This window comes from Terrapene carolina, unplaced genomic scaffold, assembly GCF_002925995.2.
Source record: "Terrapene carolina triunguis isolate 2854851 unplaced genomic scaffold, T_m_triunguis-2.0 Scaffold67, whole genome shotgun sequence".
NCBI lineage: Eukaryota > Metazoa > Chordata > Testudines > Emydidae > Terrapene > Terrapene triunguis.
The window spans coordinates 35,377,735-35,393,305 of NW_020664418.1; the positions used below are offsets into that span (position 1 = coordinate 35,377,735).

Genomic DNA, 15,571 nt, shown 5'->3' on the forward strand with positions numbered 1-15,571 from the left:
ATTCATGCTTGGAAGCAGAGCAAACTCAAACACAATCCTGGTCAGACTCTTTTTTTTTTCCAAGAGATCCTCACCCCTGTGGATTTCTGACTTTTGGCAGATGCCAGTTGTTCCTGAAAGAATCTATTTCGAAACAACTTCCAACGCAAGGAATAACACCCTATGTGAAGGTTCAGTACAAGACCTAATAAAAAATTTAAACACACCACCATTGCCGGTCGCAGGGAAACAGAGCCAATATTCATTAAGGATAAAACTCTGTCCTCAAGGCTTGGCTATGTTTATTTGGAGTAAGCTGTCTCAGAGCCCCAAAATGTATATAATCCACACAGAGTAAAATGGAGGAGTCAACTGTCACTCAAAGTGGTCAAAATTGATAATTTAACTGTGACCCTTCTTTTTGGGTATACCTTATTTAGTGCAGAGTCCTACCTTAATTTACTTGCATTGTGACTATTGGGTACCGGTCAGTAGTGGGGTTACTGACTGGATGCAGAGGGTTGGTCTGTTGGGACTTTGATGCTGAAGCATGTGTTCTTTCTGATCATTGAACTAGAATCAAGGATTAGAAAAGTTTCTACTGGTCCTGAAAGCATTAGTACTAGTCCCACCAAAGTGCATTTATGCCAAGGCAAATTATAACCCATTGGGTCTTTAAATTTTGCATATCATCTAATACATTATTTTTTCATTATCTTGTTGAATATTATGTATATAATATTTCTTAGTAGTTTAATGAAATTTTGTTAATTTAAGTATAATTTCTTGTCTGAGAAATTTACAAGTGGCAGTTTGAGTCCCATGATGCTTCTGACGTTATGAGCATTTTTTGTTTGTGCCTTCAAAAGCTGCTACAAGCACCCAAGACTGAAAAGAGATGATGAAGGTCTTCCTGCAGAATACTCATTTCGAGAAAATGAATTAATGGAAGCTAAATCTGAAAAGAAATGTCCATTCATTATTATTTTGGTGATGAACAATATATTGACACTTCAATAATCGTGCTTATAAATGTTTTATGGCATACTGTGATGTTGCTGAAATTTCTTGAACTCAGAGTAGTTGTGTCCTGCTTTGCCCTTGCTCTGTTCTGTTTGTCTCTTGTTTACAAAATAGCTTTTTTGAGCTGTATACAGCACCTCTCGTCAATTTATAAAAAGTCCTTTTCAGAGCATATCTTCAAATTATTACCCTAAAATAATTACTTGTATGAAGATTTCTGAGATGCTGAGTAGCAGAGAAGAACAGAAACAGCATAATGGGCAGATGGAAGCTGAGCTGATGGGTTCAGATGATTTTTCCTTTCTTTGATATCTGTTTGGAAAGGTCAATCAATACTTTAAATATATTTTAATTATGATTAATTAATAAACGAATAATTAATCAACACCCTGACCCACTGTATCCCTACCCTTGCTGCTCTGTTTTTCTATGGCCTGATGAAGACAATGATAAAAACTTGCCTTTTTTCACTTAGTCTAATAAAGGGGTTCACCAACAGCTTGGTGGTATTTTTATTGTATTTTGATTCTTAGAACCTCTTTAATAACCTTTCCCTTTTTTAACATTATGGACTCTTATTTTATGAGCTGCAGTAATAGGTCATTGGCATTCCTGCTGCTGTGTAATGGTTTAGTATTTTTCTGTAGTGTGTCAAATTTATTTTAATTATTTCCCCTAGTTACATTTTATGTTATTGTGTCTGACTATCTTGTGTGATACAGTCTTCTTGCTTATACAAGAAGGCCTCTTGAAACCAATTATTCGCTTTCAGATGTTTTCCATTTAGAGCTACTGTATAATGTAATGTTTTTCACTTGAGATGTATTAGTTAAGGGATTTTTGGATAACCAAACAAATAAGCATAGAAGAGATTGTTACTAACTTCTAGCATCAGAGCAGTGCTTTATGCAATATGTTTTGGACTAGATTATGGTCTGATCTATGGGTCTGCAAGAGGGAGGGGTAGCTAAGAAGCCTTCTGTTTCCTAATCATAGTCCTTGCACGCAGAGAACAAGGCTAATACCAACAGTGGTAATCACCTCCCAAAATGGCGTAGGGACATGACCTCACGCCTCTCCACGGGAGCTAATTAAGCTTGCCCAATACTGCGCTCTTTCAAAAGATATCACAGTGGCCATGCTTTCTTTTTGAAGTACAGTGCCTTCGGACACTCCCATTGAGGGTGTGCTTTTGCACCAATTCTACAGTAGCCAGAAGCTAAAATGCCACAATCTGGCCCTTTTTTTTTTTTTTCCTGGTAATTGGGTTTATTTATGGATACTCGCTTCACAATATATATAGCGTATTATTTTAGGAAGTTTATAAACTAATATTTTTATAATTTTTTATAGGTTTGCAAAGATACAAATTAGTGTATCAGAACCAATTATCCCATTCAGGGAGACAATAACAAGACCCCCAAAAGTTGACATGGTGAATGAGGAAATAGGAAAACAGCAGAAAGTTGCAGTCATACACCAGGCTAAAGAGGACCAGAATAAAATCCCTGAAGGAGTTCAGGTTGATTCTGATGGCCTCATAACAATGTCTACACCAAATAAATATGCCACTCTCAGTGTAAGAGCCATGCCACTTCCAGAAGAGGTAACTCAACTCCTTGAAGAAAACAGTGACTTAATTCGTACTATGGAGCAGTTCAACTCATCTTTGAATGAGGATAAAAAAATGCATGAAATTAATCAAAAGATCCGTGACAGGATCCAGGAATTTAAACAAAAATTAGAGCAAAATCTGCAAGGAAGAAAGTGGAGAAATGCTGTTGATCAGATCTGGTCATTTGGCCCACGAAAATGTGGGCCAAATATTTTGTTAAGTAAATTTGAAGGCTACAAAAAAACGGTGTGGCAGTGCCTTGATAAGACTACTAAAGAAGTGAGTAAATATCGAGATTTTGACAACAGCATAGTAAGTGGATTTCAGTTGGCTACGCTTTCAGGTCCCATGTGTGAAGAACCTCTCATGGGTGTCTGTTTTATAGTGGAGAAATGGGACATGAGTAAAGCAGAAGAGCAAATGTCAGCTAATAGGCAGGATTCTGAGGAATTGGATGCTACAGAACGGACAAAAAATGAAGACCAAGTCACCTCTCTGTCAAGTAGTTATCCCACTGAATCATCCAGCGAAAATAAAAAACTCCAAGATGGCAGTCAAGGTAGTCCAAATTCATCTGAGAAATCAAGTAAACGCAAGGGGGAAACTTTGCTTGCAGATTGTTATGGCCCTTTCTCTGGACAACTAATTGCCACCATGAAGGAAGCTTGTCGTTACGCATTACAAGTGAAACCACAGAGACTTATGGCAGCCATGTACACGTGTGAAATTATGGCCACTGCAGAAGTTCTAGGTAAGAAAGAAAATATAAATAATTCCATTGCTAAATGTTAAATCATGTAGTTTTATGCATTAGATTGTGTCAGAGAGCTTAACTTAATTAAATGTTTTACCAGAAGTATTTTATAATTGTCCAGTTGATGACTACCATGAATCTCTGGTTCTCTAGTAGAGATATCATACTGAAAAATAACAAAAGATCTTTATGCATTTGCATCATATAGAAATAGGAATATAATATGCTTCTGGAGACACCAGGTGAAAGCATTCATTGCCTGACAAGAATTAAATTGCATCTTTAATAGGCACACAAATATTAAAATACTGTTCCACAATTTAAACATTTATGCTTTTGTGGTATCCAAGAGGCATTGAGCATTAAATATAAGGCCAAAATCATGATGCAAAAGATTGAAAGGAAATCTCTTCTTCCTGTAGCCAAGTCTTGGTTGTAGGTCCCAGGTTCCCATTGATTTAAGAAGTTAAAATAATCTGTGGTGTATTCAAGTAGGTTAGCAGGAAAAGTAAGATAAAAAGGAAATCCTAAGCCCTTCTTCACATCCAGTTAATAGCTTTTTCTGCTTTTTTTTAAACCTTCACTTTTCTCCCATTAACATGTAAATTACTCATTTGGCAAACCCATTGAATGCCAAACCTGTGTAATTTACATTACTTTATTACTTACACCTACTTAAACCCATTTTATGACCTACTTCCATCACCATTTGTTGCTTCTGATTTTGACCCAGAGATTTCCATGGGAGTTTCAGCCACTTACTGATGCAATGAATTTGGCCCAGTACATTGAGGTTATATTTAAACTAACTCTCCAAAGCCACAAATGTATTTACTTTGACTTAGTACAAACTACTGCTCACAACTGAAGCCATAGTGTATGCCACACACAATACTTTAAAGTAGAGCTAAGGTTGTAAATAGATATAGGTTGGTAGCAGTTATACAAAACAAGAAACTCATTTCATGAGCAAAACTTGAGATTGAATGTGTGTGGTAGTAGTTACTGAAGAGAAATGCTTTGGATTTAGGTAGTGCTTTGTATACCTTTCATACTTCCGTTTGATGCGAGAGACACTCTGAGATCCAAAAGCCTGGAATAGGTCTCATACACGGGCTGAGGAGGGAGGCACACAACAAACTTAACCTAAATGTGTTTCTCTCCATAAAAGTGTATCATGAAATATGACTTTCATATCTAATAAATTAGCTTTTATAACTTAATCTATTCTGTGCATTTAAGACCTCACATCAAAGCAAGAGATACTTATGAACATAAATGGGTAACTTCAACCACCCATCTTCCTATACTGCAGACTGCCCATGTACAGCAGAACTGATATAGTCCTGCTGGATGCTGAGGTGCACCCACCTGCCCAGCAGTGCATCCTGCTCTGTGCAAGCTCCCTGTGCAGCAGAATGCAGCATGTGGGTGAGACTGGGGCATCTGCGACCGTTGCTGATTCAGATCCTCCTGTCATTCACCCCATGGCATCCCCCACTTCCACCCTGACAGCCTCCTGCTTGCGTATCTCCTCAGTGTCTATTTTGTCTACTTGAGTTGAGTGCTAGATTATGGAAATTGGCCAAAATGGACTGAAATGGCTAATAATGCTATTAAGAAAGATGGGAAAGTTGGAGAAAAGAGTGGGTGAGTTTTAAAAATGAGATGAAACTACTCCTGACGTGTTATGTAAGAGCAATTTTATATTTTTCAGTGTAGCCCTGGAAATAATGTCAGACTTTTCCAACATCCAGCAAATGCATGTTTTAGAAGTATTCCCCATTACTGCTTCAGCAATATATATTACCTTTTAAAACTTCCTGGTTCCCTAACTACATAAGATTTTAAGTAAATACACCAATTCTGAAACTATAAATTCAGTGTAATTTACTGCTGCTTAAGGCTATGTTTTCACTGCCAAAAAAGGTGAGGTTTTTACAGCGAGATAACTAATATATGTGACGGGTTGGGTCACAGAAACCCCCTTGGGAACTGCCAACTGATGTGCCAAGACTACTTCTGCCCCTGCTTTCCCTGCCAGCTTGGGACTCCAGCACCATGTCTTGTTGAGCCAGACACGCCAGTCTGCTCCAACACAGACCCAGGGTCTGAACCACGTGCCCCAAAGCTGCAGACTTAACTGAAAGCAACTTAAGAAGTGTTCCTGTCTTTAATACTCAGATGCCCAACTCCCAATGGGGTCCAAACCCCAAATAAATCTGTTTTTCCCTGTATAAAGCTTATACAGGGTAAACTCATAAATTGTTTGCCCTCTATAACACTGATAGAGAGATATGCACAGCTGTTTGCCCCTCCCCCCCAGGTATTAATACATACTCTGGGTTAATTATTAAGTAAAAGGTGATTTTATGAAATAACAGAAAGTAGGATTTAAGTGGTTCAAAGTAATAGCAAACAGAACAAAGTGAATTACCAGGCAAAATAAAATAAAACACGCAACTCTAAACCTAATACAGTAAGAAAACTGAATACAGATAAAATCTCACCCTCTGAGATGTTTCAATAAGCTTCGATCACAGACTGGACACCTTCCTAGTCTGGGCACAATCCTTTCCCCTGGTACAGTCCTTCTTCTGTAAAAACCCACTGTTTTTGGCAGTGAAGACATTATAAAAATGGGAGGAGGGGCAGAAATATGTTGTAAGCTTGCATATGTCTAATTGAATGGAACTTCTTTTTAAATTAGATACCTGGATCTCACAAACACCTTCAAACTTTCCCACAAGCACCTGCTCCTTTCCAGTAGATTTAATGTTTGATTCCTTTACGTCATTCACTACAAAACTCCTTCTATACCCACTTCTTCTCCTGTTTTCTTAAACAGTTCTCTCTTCTGGAAAGCTCCAAATACATCGTGAACCTACTGAATATCAGATGCTCAATGATTATTTAACTGGTGCTCCCTGTTGATATTGCTGTCTTTCTGTTGCACAGCTTCTCTGCTCATTCGTTACTAATGGGGTAATGCTCCCCACCTGAGGAGAATTCGGAGGCGGTCCAGTGTTTTTGCTGGAAACCCCAGGACTAAGCTCCGCCTTTCAGCTCAGGCCACCAGATTTGCTGCCTCTGGCCTGGAACAAGTTCGTGGTTCAGTTTCTCTTGACCATTTTGTTGTAAATTCTTTATTTTTATATATTTTCATGCAATTGCAACTTAGAATCTTCCTCCTCCCCTGGATTGGATAAATAGCAGCATGGAGATTTCAACCACCTGGATCTGCTGCTACCGCACCTCCTTGCTGGACTCCTCTGCTCCCACTCAGGCATGGCAGAGCTGTCCTGCAAACACCTGCCTTAAATCTAAGCAGTGTTCCCTATGTGAGACAGCATTTACAAGCACTACAGAGAGTGAATTGTTCCCAGCCAGCCAATCCTCACACTGCCAGAGCACAGGAGTCGGAGTCAAACGAGCATGTCAGGTCCCCACCCTGCACCGAGGAGCTGCCAGTCCATTGCAGAAAAGCCCAATGAGGAGCCTTCTGAGCTTTTGGGGCTAGAGTCTAAGGACCAGGAGCAAGCTATCCCGCCAGCTCAGGTGATAAATCCCACAACTGACCTGAGCTGGAGGGGGAAGAAACCCTGAACGGATCCAGAGGTTCCTCCCCTTCCGCCCCCCACCCCTGATACTAACGTGGATTCCCACCTCTTTGCGGAAAGAATCAGAACTCCTACACAGCTGTCCTTCCTCCCACTGTGAACCAGGGGACTCTCATGATAATCAAGCCCTGAAAACTCGAGGTCTCAAAAAGGCAAAAGCAAATTTGTCCTTCCCAAGGCAGCGATTAATATTGTTAATGAAGAGGTGGGATGAAAATTAGGGATTAAAACCCTTCTCCTTTGCCTTCTCCCTGGGGGAGTGTTTGGAATTTCTCCTACAAGTTCTCTCTTCTGTATCACGCTCACTGTCTCTCCCCCACCTTGCAGCATGCCTGTGTAGCCCTGCATCAGGCTGCAGCCTACTGGAAATTTTGCCTGTCTGGTTTTCAGCCCAAAGGCCCTCCCTCTGCCAGGGAAAGGGGCTCAGATTTCAGGCAGAAGCAGAATGGGAATTGTGCCTTATCAGCCATAAACCCTTGCTCTGGCAGGGAAATGCACTTGAGATGCTGAATGGTGGGAAACGGTCTCTCCTGCATACCACTGCTCCACATGCTGACCCCACATGAAAGCCTTAGGAGCCCTTCAGGGCATTTGTGACCAGAACAGAGGCACATGCGGATCCAGTCCCCATGAAGCTGCGCCTTCATGAGATACAGACAGTTCAATCCCTTCCGACGTTCAAAATGACACTGATTTACTGAGTAAAGCTCCGAGTAGTACTAGGTTGCTCCTACCATACTTATTTGGGTGCTAGATGTCCCTGTGACCCTGAAAGGCTGCCTGCCACAATCCAGAGATGTGTACCAGCACCCCTCTTCTGCTGTGTGATCCCGGTGTCATGATGGGTAGTGTACTATCCTCCCACCTGTGAACAGCTGCGGAAAGAAGTACCACACATGCATTCAAAACGAAACAAAACAAAAAACCTTACGTAACTTTTCCAGAACAGGATGGCAGTCAGTGGCTTGCAAGGAACTCATTAATATTAATCAAATATCTTCCCTGTTAAGCCTTATTAGATACATGTTTTCTCATTGATGCCTTGTGAGGGAGTCATAAGATCCAAATGAGGACACCTGATTAAACTAAATGTTAAACTAAACCATTTTATGAAATTTCTTTGTTTTTATATAATTTTGGGAGCCAAATTCTGATACAGCAGTAGCTCCACTAGTGAAAGACATAGTCACACCTTCAGAAAGGGACTTCCTTCCAAAAGACTCCATAGACCATAAAAGTGATGACACACTGCACAGCTGTAGTTATTCAGACCAAAGGTTTTTCATATATTTAATAAGGAAAGCCTACTTTGTGGCAAACAAGTGGCTTATCTTCTAGGAGTATGAACTTTGCTTGGAGCGAGATGTCTCAGGTTCTGTCTTGGTCAAACCCTTGATGTGATTTGTGACAAGCAGTGGATTCTAACCTGATGGCTATAAGGCAGCCATGTTGCATCCAGGAATAGCTCATCCTAAATGGATATCTTATGCATGCAAACTTACAGGGGAGGAGCTATTGGAGAAACATTAGAGAGACTAGTAGCTGAGACTGCAAAGAGGCCTCTATCCTCGCTGTCAAAGCCACCATAGCAATTCGCTGGTTACTACCGACACCCAGGGCATCCGAGAAGGATCTCTTCCTCTGGCAGAGGGAAAAATCTGGAGCAGAACTTTCCAAGGATGCCTAGATAAATTTCCTCCAAACCAAGAAAATCCTCAGCACAACACAGACAAAAAGAGCATTTGTGTACAAGACCCCACGATCTACCAGCTGTACCCAGAGTATAAAGTGGCTGCTGTAGTCAGAGCAAGGCACTGGCTGCATCTTATGCACCTATATCCATACATGGACAATAAGTGAACAGCTGCTGGAAAGGATCCATAGTGACCAGTTCATCAAAATCAAGAAGAGCTTTTGATCCTAATGCAGAGAATTGCTAATCCATAGGTCAAAACAGACATGGCTCTGGGCATAATTACAATAATGGTAAGTATTTGCAAAGATCCAAAACTTCATTGCATCCCTCATTTCCTGAGATGTCATCAGTCCTCAATTCTCTCCAATGCCTAGGATTGCTGGTGCCATGCAAAAGCTTCATCCGCTGCATGGTTTTCTCAAAATGTACCTGCTGAAATTTCTTCTTTGGGCATAGAACTATGCACTTTATGCAGTGCGAAGTTAGGTGTCATTTTCAGATCACATCTGAATGCCCCTTTGTAGGCAGGTAGGTATAAACAACATGCTGAGAGCCAGCTCAACTCATTCTAGACCTTTGCATACTGTACTCGCAATGGAAGCAGTGGAAAAACAAATTTCCAAAATCCCTTAGTACACATCCTGTTGTTTCATTTTTACACCTCTTTGAGTGTCTCTTAAAAAATACAAACATGGCTATATGGGATCCGATCAGTGGTCCATTGAGCCCAGTATCCTGTCTGTTACAGTGATCAGTACCAGCTGCATCAGTAGAAGGTGTAAGAAACAATGTGGGTACTCACAGAGGAAACCTCCTACCTCCTGTTGAGGTTGGCTTATGACTGAGGTGTGAGTGTTTATATCCGTTCCGAAACCAGGGAATAACCAGAGACCAAAGCTTCTTCATGGCAATGGAAATAATGTCCTGGATAGAGAAGAATCTGCTACCTTTCAAGACAGTTCACATAAAGGATACAGGAAAGAGGAAAAGGGAGTTGTAGTCCTCCTCCTGGTCCTCCACTGATCCAGAAGGCACTTGGGACTTGCTAGGTAACCAAGGATCTCACATTGCCCTTGCAGAAAACAGACCTCTTGAAGCAGGAACTCCTTCATTCAGACTGGGAACACCTAAAGCTAACAGCGTGGGCATCGGAGGAGAACTGTAGTTCGTTACAGATTCTCCATTAGCCTCTCATACAGTTTGGTATCCAGAACTCAACCAGAATATTTTATTCATTGATATGGGCAAATGTATGTTTCTGGTGTGGGGGGAAACAGAAAGTTCTTTGGGGCATAGATGGTTGCTTCTTTCTTTGTGCAGAGTCAAGCACAGTGGGTCCCTGACCTCTGGATGCTGTTGTGATACAGATATTATAATAATAATCCCAAAGTTCTGTGGTGATCTCAGCTACACTAGCGTTTCTCTAGGCAGTCTGATTGGATCCTACAGAGAAGCACCTTAAAAACATGGATATCAGCCCTAGCAATATTTTGTAGACAAGTACATTGGATCCTCCTTTTGAGTATCAGCTGCTAAGTTTAATCACAATGACAAATTAGGCAAGCCTGTGGCTGTCCTTTCTAGTCACCATTATCTCCAAAAGGCAAATTTTGCAATTAGCTGCCATAACTATGCAAGAACCATCCTGCGTTAGTCAGAGGAAAAGGTTATCCATATAGCTCCAGTAACCTTTCAATTCAAGGTAAGCTCCTCTGCCACAATTCCTGGGGAAAACTTCTCTCGTCACTTTGTTCTGACCCTTGGAAAGTTGTGGCATAAATGGGCGTACCTAGAGCTCTAAAGATATATCTCAAGCATATGGATTACATATGCCAGTTGTACCCTGTTCATCTCATTGTATCCAAACTGCCAATGCCTTAGGGCCTCAAGGTTGCTGCAGGCAAGATGTAAAAATCCTGCAGCAGTTGGTGTGCTGTGCATCTGGAAAACTATTCACAGAAGTCCAGAGAGAGAGAGAGAGGGGAAAGTGTGAGAGCCTCATCTGAGAAAGATTTGCAAAGTATGTTTCCATTCCTCTGCAGAGGCATCCTTTGGCAGGTGCTACTGGGTTGGTTCTCAAATAACTCCTTAGTTTATAAAGCACTTGCTTTATCTGGGGTGAACTTCCATTCCTGTCTGTTTTTCTACTATAATAATTAAACTCTGCTTATCCTTCCCCTCCTTACTTCTGGGATTCACTGCTCACTACTTCCCATTAGTAATGAATGAGGAGAGATGCAACAGAATGAGAAATGTCTTACCTGATAATTTTCTTTGTTAGCAGCTCCTCTTCAAATTCAATGACCAGAATATAAATTGAATTTTTAATCGAAAGGGAGAGGTTAATTTAATATGTTATCTCAAGTTGTCTCAATGCTAATTGGCTGCTGAAGTGTTTCTACAGCTGTAGAAAAACTCTTCTGGTGGCCTGAGCTGAAGGGCAGAGCTTAGTCTCGGAACCTCCAGCAACAACATTGGACCACTTCTGAATTCCACAGGTGGGTGAGGGGGCATTAGCCCATTAGTAATGAATAGCAAGAAAATGATCAGGTAAGAAATTTATCATTTAGGCTGTTGATCTTTCTTTATTTTTTTTTTTCCTTTTTCCTCTGGCAAGTTTCTGTCTTGGATTTTGCTGACATGAGTGAAATGTTGATGAAATGCCTTTTACCATAGCACTGTTCTACTGATAACATAAACATTGATACTGTTCTTTACAGCTCTAGCTTGTATATAGCTATATAGGATGCAATTCTGTTCACTTCATAGAGCCTGAGTAGTCAGTTTCTTGTTAATTTCATATTTACTGTACATATAGCTATGAATAGATACCTTAGAACTTTCGTTTGCATCTTTAAAAATAAAGAGTTGAACTTCATTAAGAGCAGATGCATAAGTAAATTACATCTTATTCAGGCTTTTTGGTATATTGCAGCATCAAAATATTGCTCTACTTTTGAGGTACTGTCATGACTTCAGAATAAATTTCCTTTTCAGGTATTTAGAGATGAAAAAAGGTGCTTCCAGCATACATACAAGCACATGCGCATACACAACCAGTCAGGGGGGTGGGATAGCTCAGTGGTTTGAGCATTGGCCTGCTAAACCCAGGGTTGTGAGTTCAGTCCTTGAGGGGGCCACTTAGGGATCTGGGGCAAAATCAGTACTTGGTCCTGCTAGTGAAAGCAGGGGGCTGGACTCGATGACCTTTCAAGGTCCCTTCCAGTTCTAGGAGATAGGATATCTCCATTAATTTAAATTTAAAAAGATAATTTGGCACGGGTTAGAAACCCGTTGGGCATGGAGCTATGATCAGAACCTCTGGGGCCAGTATTTAACCTATTAGATAAAACAATGTACTAGTCAAGCCTACCCTCAGCACCTCTTCCAGTGATTCAGATTCCCACTCCTCCCCTCAAGGACTAGGCTCTGCAGCATTCAGAGCATTGACACACAAACCCCTGTGGCTTCTAAGATCCTGACTCCCACACCCACCCCAGTTCTCCACTCCAGTGTAGTCCAAAAGGGGGTGGAGAGTGGGTGGATTTCAGGATTTATCCCAAAGAACAGTTACACTTTTTAGACTCAGATCCTCATATAACTTCTCTCTGGTAGCAATGACTGAAGCAACAATCCAAACTACTTGGATGAAATACATATCATTGAAAAACTTTTATTGAGATGAAAAAAAAATCTCTACTAGCTTGTATGTTTTGGGGAAACAGACTTCAATAACACTTAGCCCAGAATAGCTCAACATGTGTCTCTCCAGTAGGTTTGACAGATTCTTTGGTTCTTTGTAATAAATGGTGCTGATAATATCTGGTGTATCTGTATGCAAGGTTTCAGCTCTGCTATTAAACATACAATGAATATTTTAAAATATAATCTTAATATCCTGTAATGTAGTTTGGAACTTATTTGCCTTAACAATTTTAATAAATTCTGTATATTACCATGAATATTTCCAGTGACCTTGATAATGCTCTTGTGCAATGTATGTCTAAGCTTGTGTTTTAAAGTAATGTACATTTGTACAATAAATCAGCAGTTGAGAGCTGTATAAAAATATAACCTTTTGGTGTTTCAGAATTCCCTACGTGCTCTCAAGGATTCCTTAGGCTTGCAGTTGTTTAGCTTATATCAACAAATCTCATACATGCACGCCACATCCAGTACATTTGTCTTGAAAATGCTCTGACTTTTGTGTCTGATTTCACAGTTTAGAACCTAAAACACTTTTTTCAAATTTCGTAAGTAACAAGAAGACAGGGTACACAGAAAAGGTGAAATTCACCCACATGCAGAGGACCACATGAGGGATGGGTTAGGAGGGGGTGTGTCCTGGCAAGAGCAGAAAATGTCATTGGAGGTGATAGGCAAGAGCTGTTGGATCCACACTTATTTGAATCTACTGGCCTGCAGTGAGGCTGCAAAGATGCAGTAGCTATTGTTCTCATTCGTTATGGCCTGTCTGTGACTTAGATTCCATCACCTCACATCCTCTGCAGAGTTCCCCACAGAAAGCCCAACTCACTGGCCTTAAAGGATTTAATTTCACTTGATAATAATTACTCTTTACATTTATATCTTTATGTGTGTGGAATGTTTATAGTGTGTGAGAATAGGTAATAAGTAGTGGGGAGTGACAGATAATAACTTTCAAATATCAAAGCCAAGTTGACTGACAATGGGGATATTTACAAATAAAATATGTCTAACAGCACACTCCCACATTCTTTTCAGATAACACAATTTAAAATATTCAAGCTTAATGGATATTTATACAAATGTTTTCTTTACTGCAGTATGCCTTTGAGAAATATACATCGTATTGTCATAAAATGTACACCGTGCAACAACCACACAGTAGTAGTGATTTATTAAACATGTATATACTGTGGATTTGCATGTTTTACTAACTGACAAATGTATGCCTTGTATGATTTTAATTAGTCCACCCACAATCTTACAGGGAAGATACTGAGTCATAGAAAGTATACCCTATATTCAATTCTTAGCTTTCCTAAATAAATAATTATGTATTTGCCTTAAAGCAAAGGAAGTGAAAGGCTCAGCAAACTAATAAGACTTATGCCTTTGCAGGTCGTGTATACGCTGTCTTGTCCAAAAGAGAAGGCCGAGTGTTACAAGAGGAGATGAAAGAGGGGACTGACATGTTTATTATTAAGGCAGTGCTGCCTGTAGCAGAAAGCTTTGGGTTTGCTGATGAAATCAGGAAGAGAACAAGTGGCCTGGCCAGTCCGCAGCTGGTGTTCAGCCACTGGGAGGTAAAAGATCGATTCGTTCCATCTGTTTTGGTGATCTATTTCCTGTAGATGTGGCAGGAAAAAATATAAGGGGGAAAAGGTTACATTTTGGTCAAGACATGCATTTGATTCATTCTTTTCAAAATCAAGGTGAGAAAGTACTTTTTTATGCTCTTCAGAAATAAATATTTCTATCCTATTTGGATAGTTTTAGATTGTTCTGAAAAGTAAAAAGTGTTTTGATAACAAAATAACTTTTTTTCACAAAATATTTTCTCTGGAGTTGATATTCTGCTGTTTTCATGTGGGTTATATGGTAACTTGCTTCAAGTAAACGTTACCATTAAGACAAAAATGTGGCAATAAATATAATTCCTGTCATATGAGAAGTAATCTTTTATTGGTCAGAAAAATATTCTGTTGTTGATCAGCAAATTTTTCTAGACAATACTACTGTTTTAGTAGTTATAGGGTTACCATATGTCTGTTTTTTCCCTGGACATGTCCGGCATTTCGGCAATCAAACCCCCGTCCGGGGGGAATTGCCAAAAAGCCAAACATGTCTGGGAAAAATACCGGCCGGGCACTTCCTCTCCCGCGGCTGCTCTGCTCCTCCCCTGACTCAGACTTCGGCTCTGTTTAAGAGCCAAGCTGCCCGAGCCAGCACTACCGGCTTCGGGCAGCCCCCGTGCCTCCGGACCCCGAGCCGCCAGCCGGGCACTTCCCTTCCCGGGCTCCAGCTGCTCTGCTCCGGCGGCTCGGGGTCCAGAGGCATGGGGGCTGCCCGAAGCCGGTAGCGCTGGCTCGGGCAGCTTGGCTCTTAAACAGAGCCGAAGTCTGAGTCAGGGGAGGAGCAGAGCAGCTGGAGCCCGGGAGGGGAAGTGCCCGGCCGGGGGCACAGGGTCCGGAGGCATGGGGGCTGCCCGAAGCCCGAGCGCTACCGGATTCATGGTTTGCCGGGCAGCCTCCAGACCCTGCGCCCCCGGCTGGGCGCTTCCCCGCCCGGGCTCCAGCTGCGCTGGGGAAGTGCCGGCCGGGGGCGCAGGGTATGGAGGCTGCCCAGCAAACCGTGAAGCCGGTAGCGCACGGGCAGCCCTTTTCGCGTGGCTGGGAGGGAGGAGGGGGGGAGTTAGGGCGGGGACTTTGGGGAAGAGGCGGGGCCAGGGCCCGTGGAGTGTCCTCTTTTTTTTATTTTTTAAATATGGTAACCCTAAGTAGTTATAAGGCACTAATCAACATATATTTAGGTACTAGAAAGCAGAAGAAATAGGTTTGGATAATTCCAAGCCAGGATTGGCGGGGGATGTTTTCAAGACCCTTTCCTTTGAAAAGGAAATGTCTGTCTTTGGCACTTCAGAAAGAAATGGGGAGATGAAAGTGATGCCTCTACATAGGGACAGATGTCGGTGGGGAAACTTCTAAGAAATAAAATCAGTTCAGAGACATGCTACTCTGTTCCATCATAGGGATAGTTGATCTTGAAGTACAGAAGGCAGGGCAAGCTTTCAGTTTCAGTTCTTTGTTCAAGAGGAACAAAAGTGAATAGTAAAAAGGCTCAACAGACCCGTCAAAGGAGCTAAAAACAGGTTCATGAGTAACAACAGTCAGTAGGTC

General features: G+C 41.3%; 1 protein-coding gene across 1 annotated transcript in view; it reads left to right on the plus strand.

Moving 5' to 3' along the window:
- Positions 1 to 15,571, plus strand: part of EFL1 (elongation factor like GTPase 1) — a 162,587-nt gene that overhangs the window by 127,262 nt on the left and 19,754 nt on the right. The window contains exons 18-19 of the mRNA XM_026648319.1: positions 2,356 to 3,368; positions 13,794 to 13,978. Coding sequence (XP_026504104.1) covers positions 2,356 to 3,368; positions 13,794 to 13,978 — 1,198 coding nt within the window. The remainder of the gene's footprint in view (positions 1 to 2,355; positions 3,369 to 13,793; positions 13,979 to 15,571) is intronic.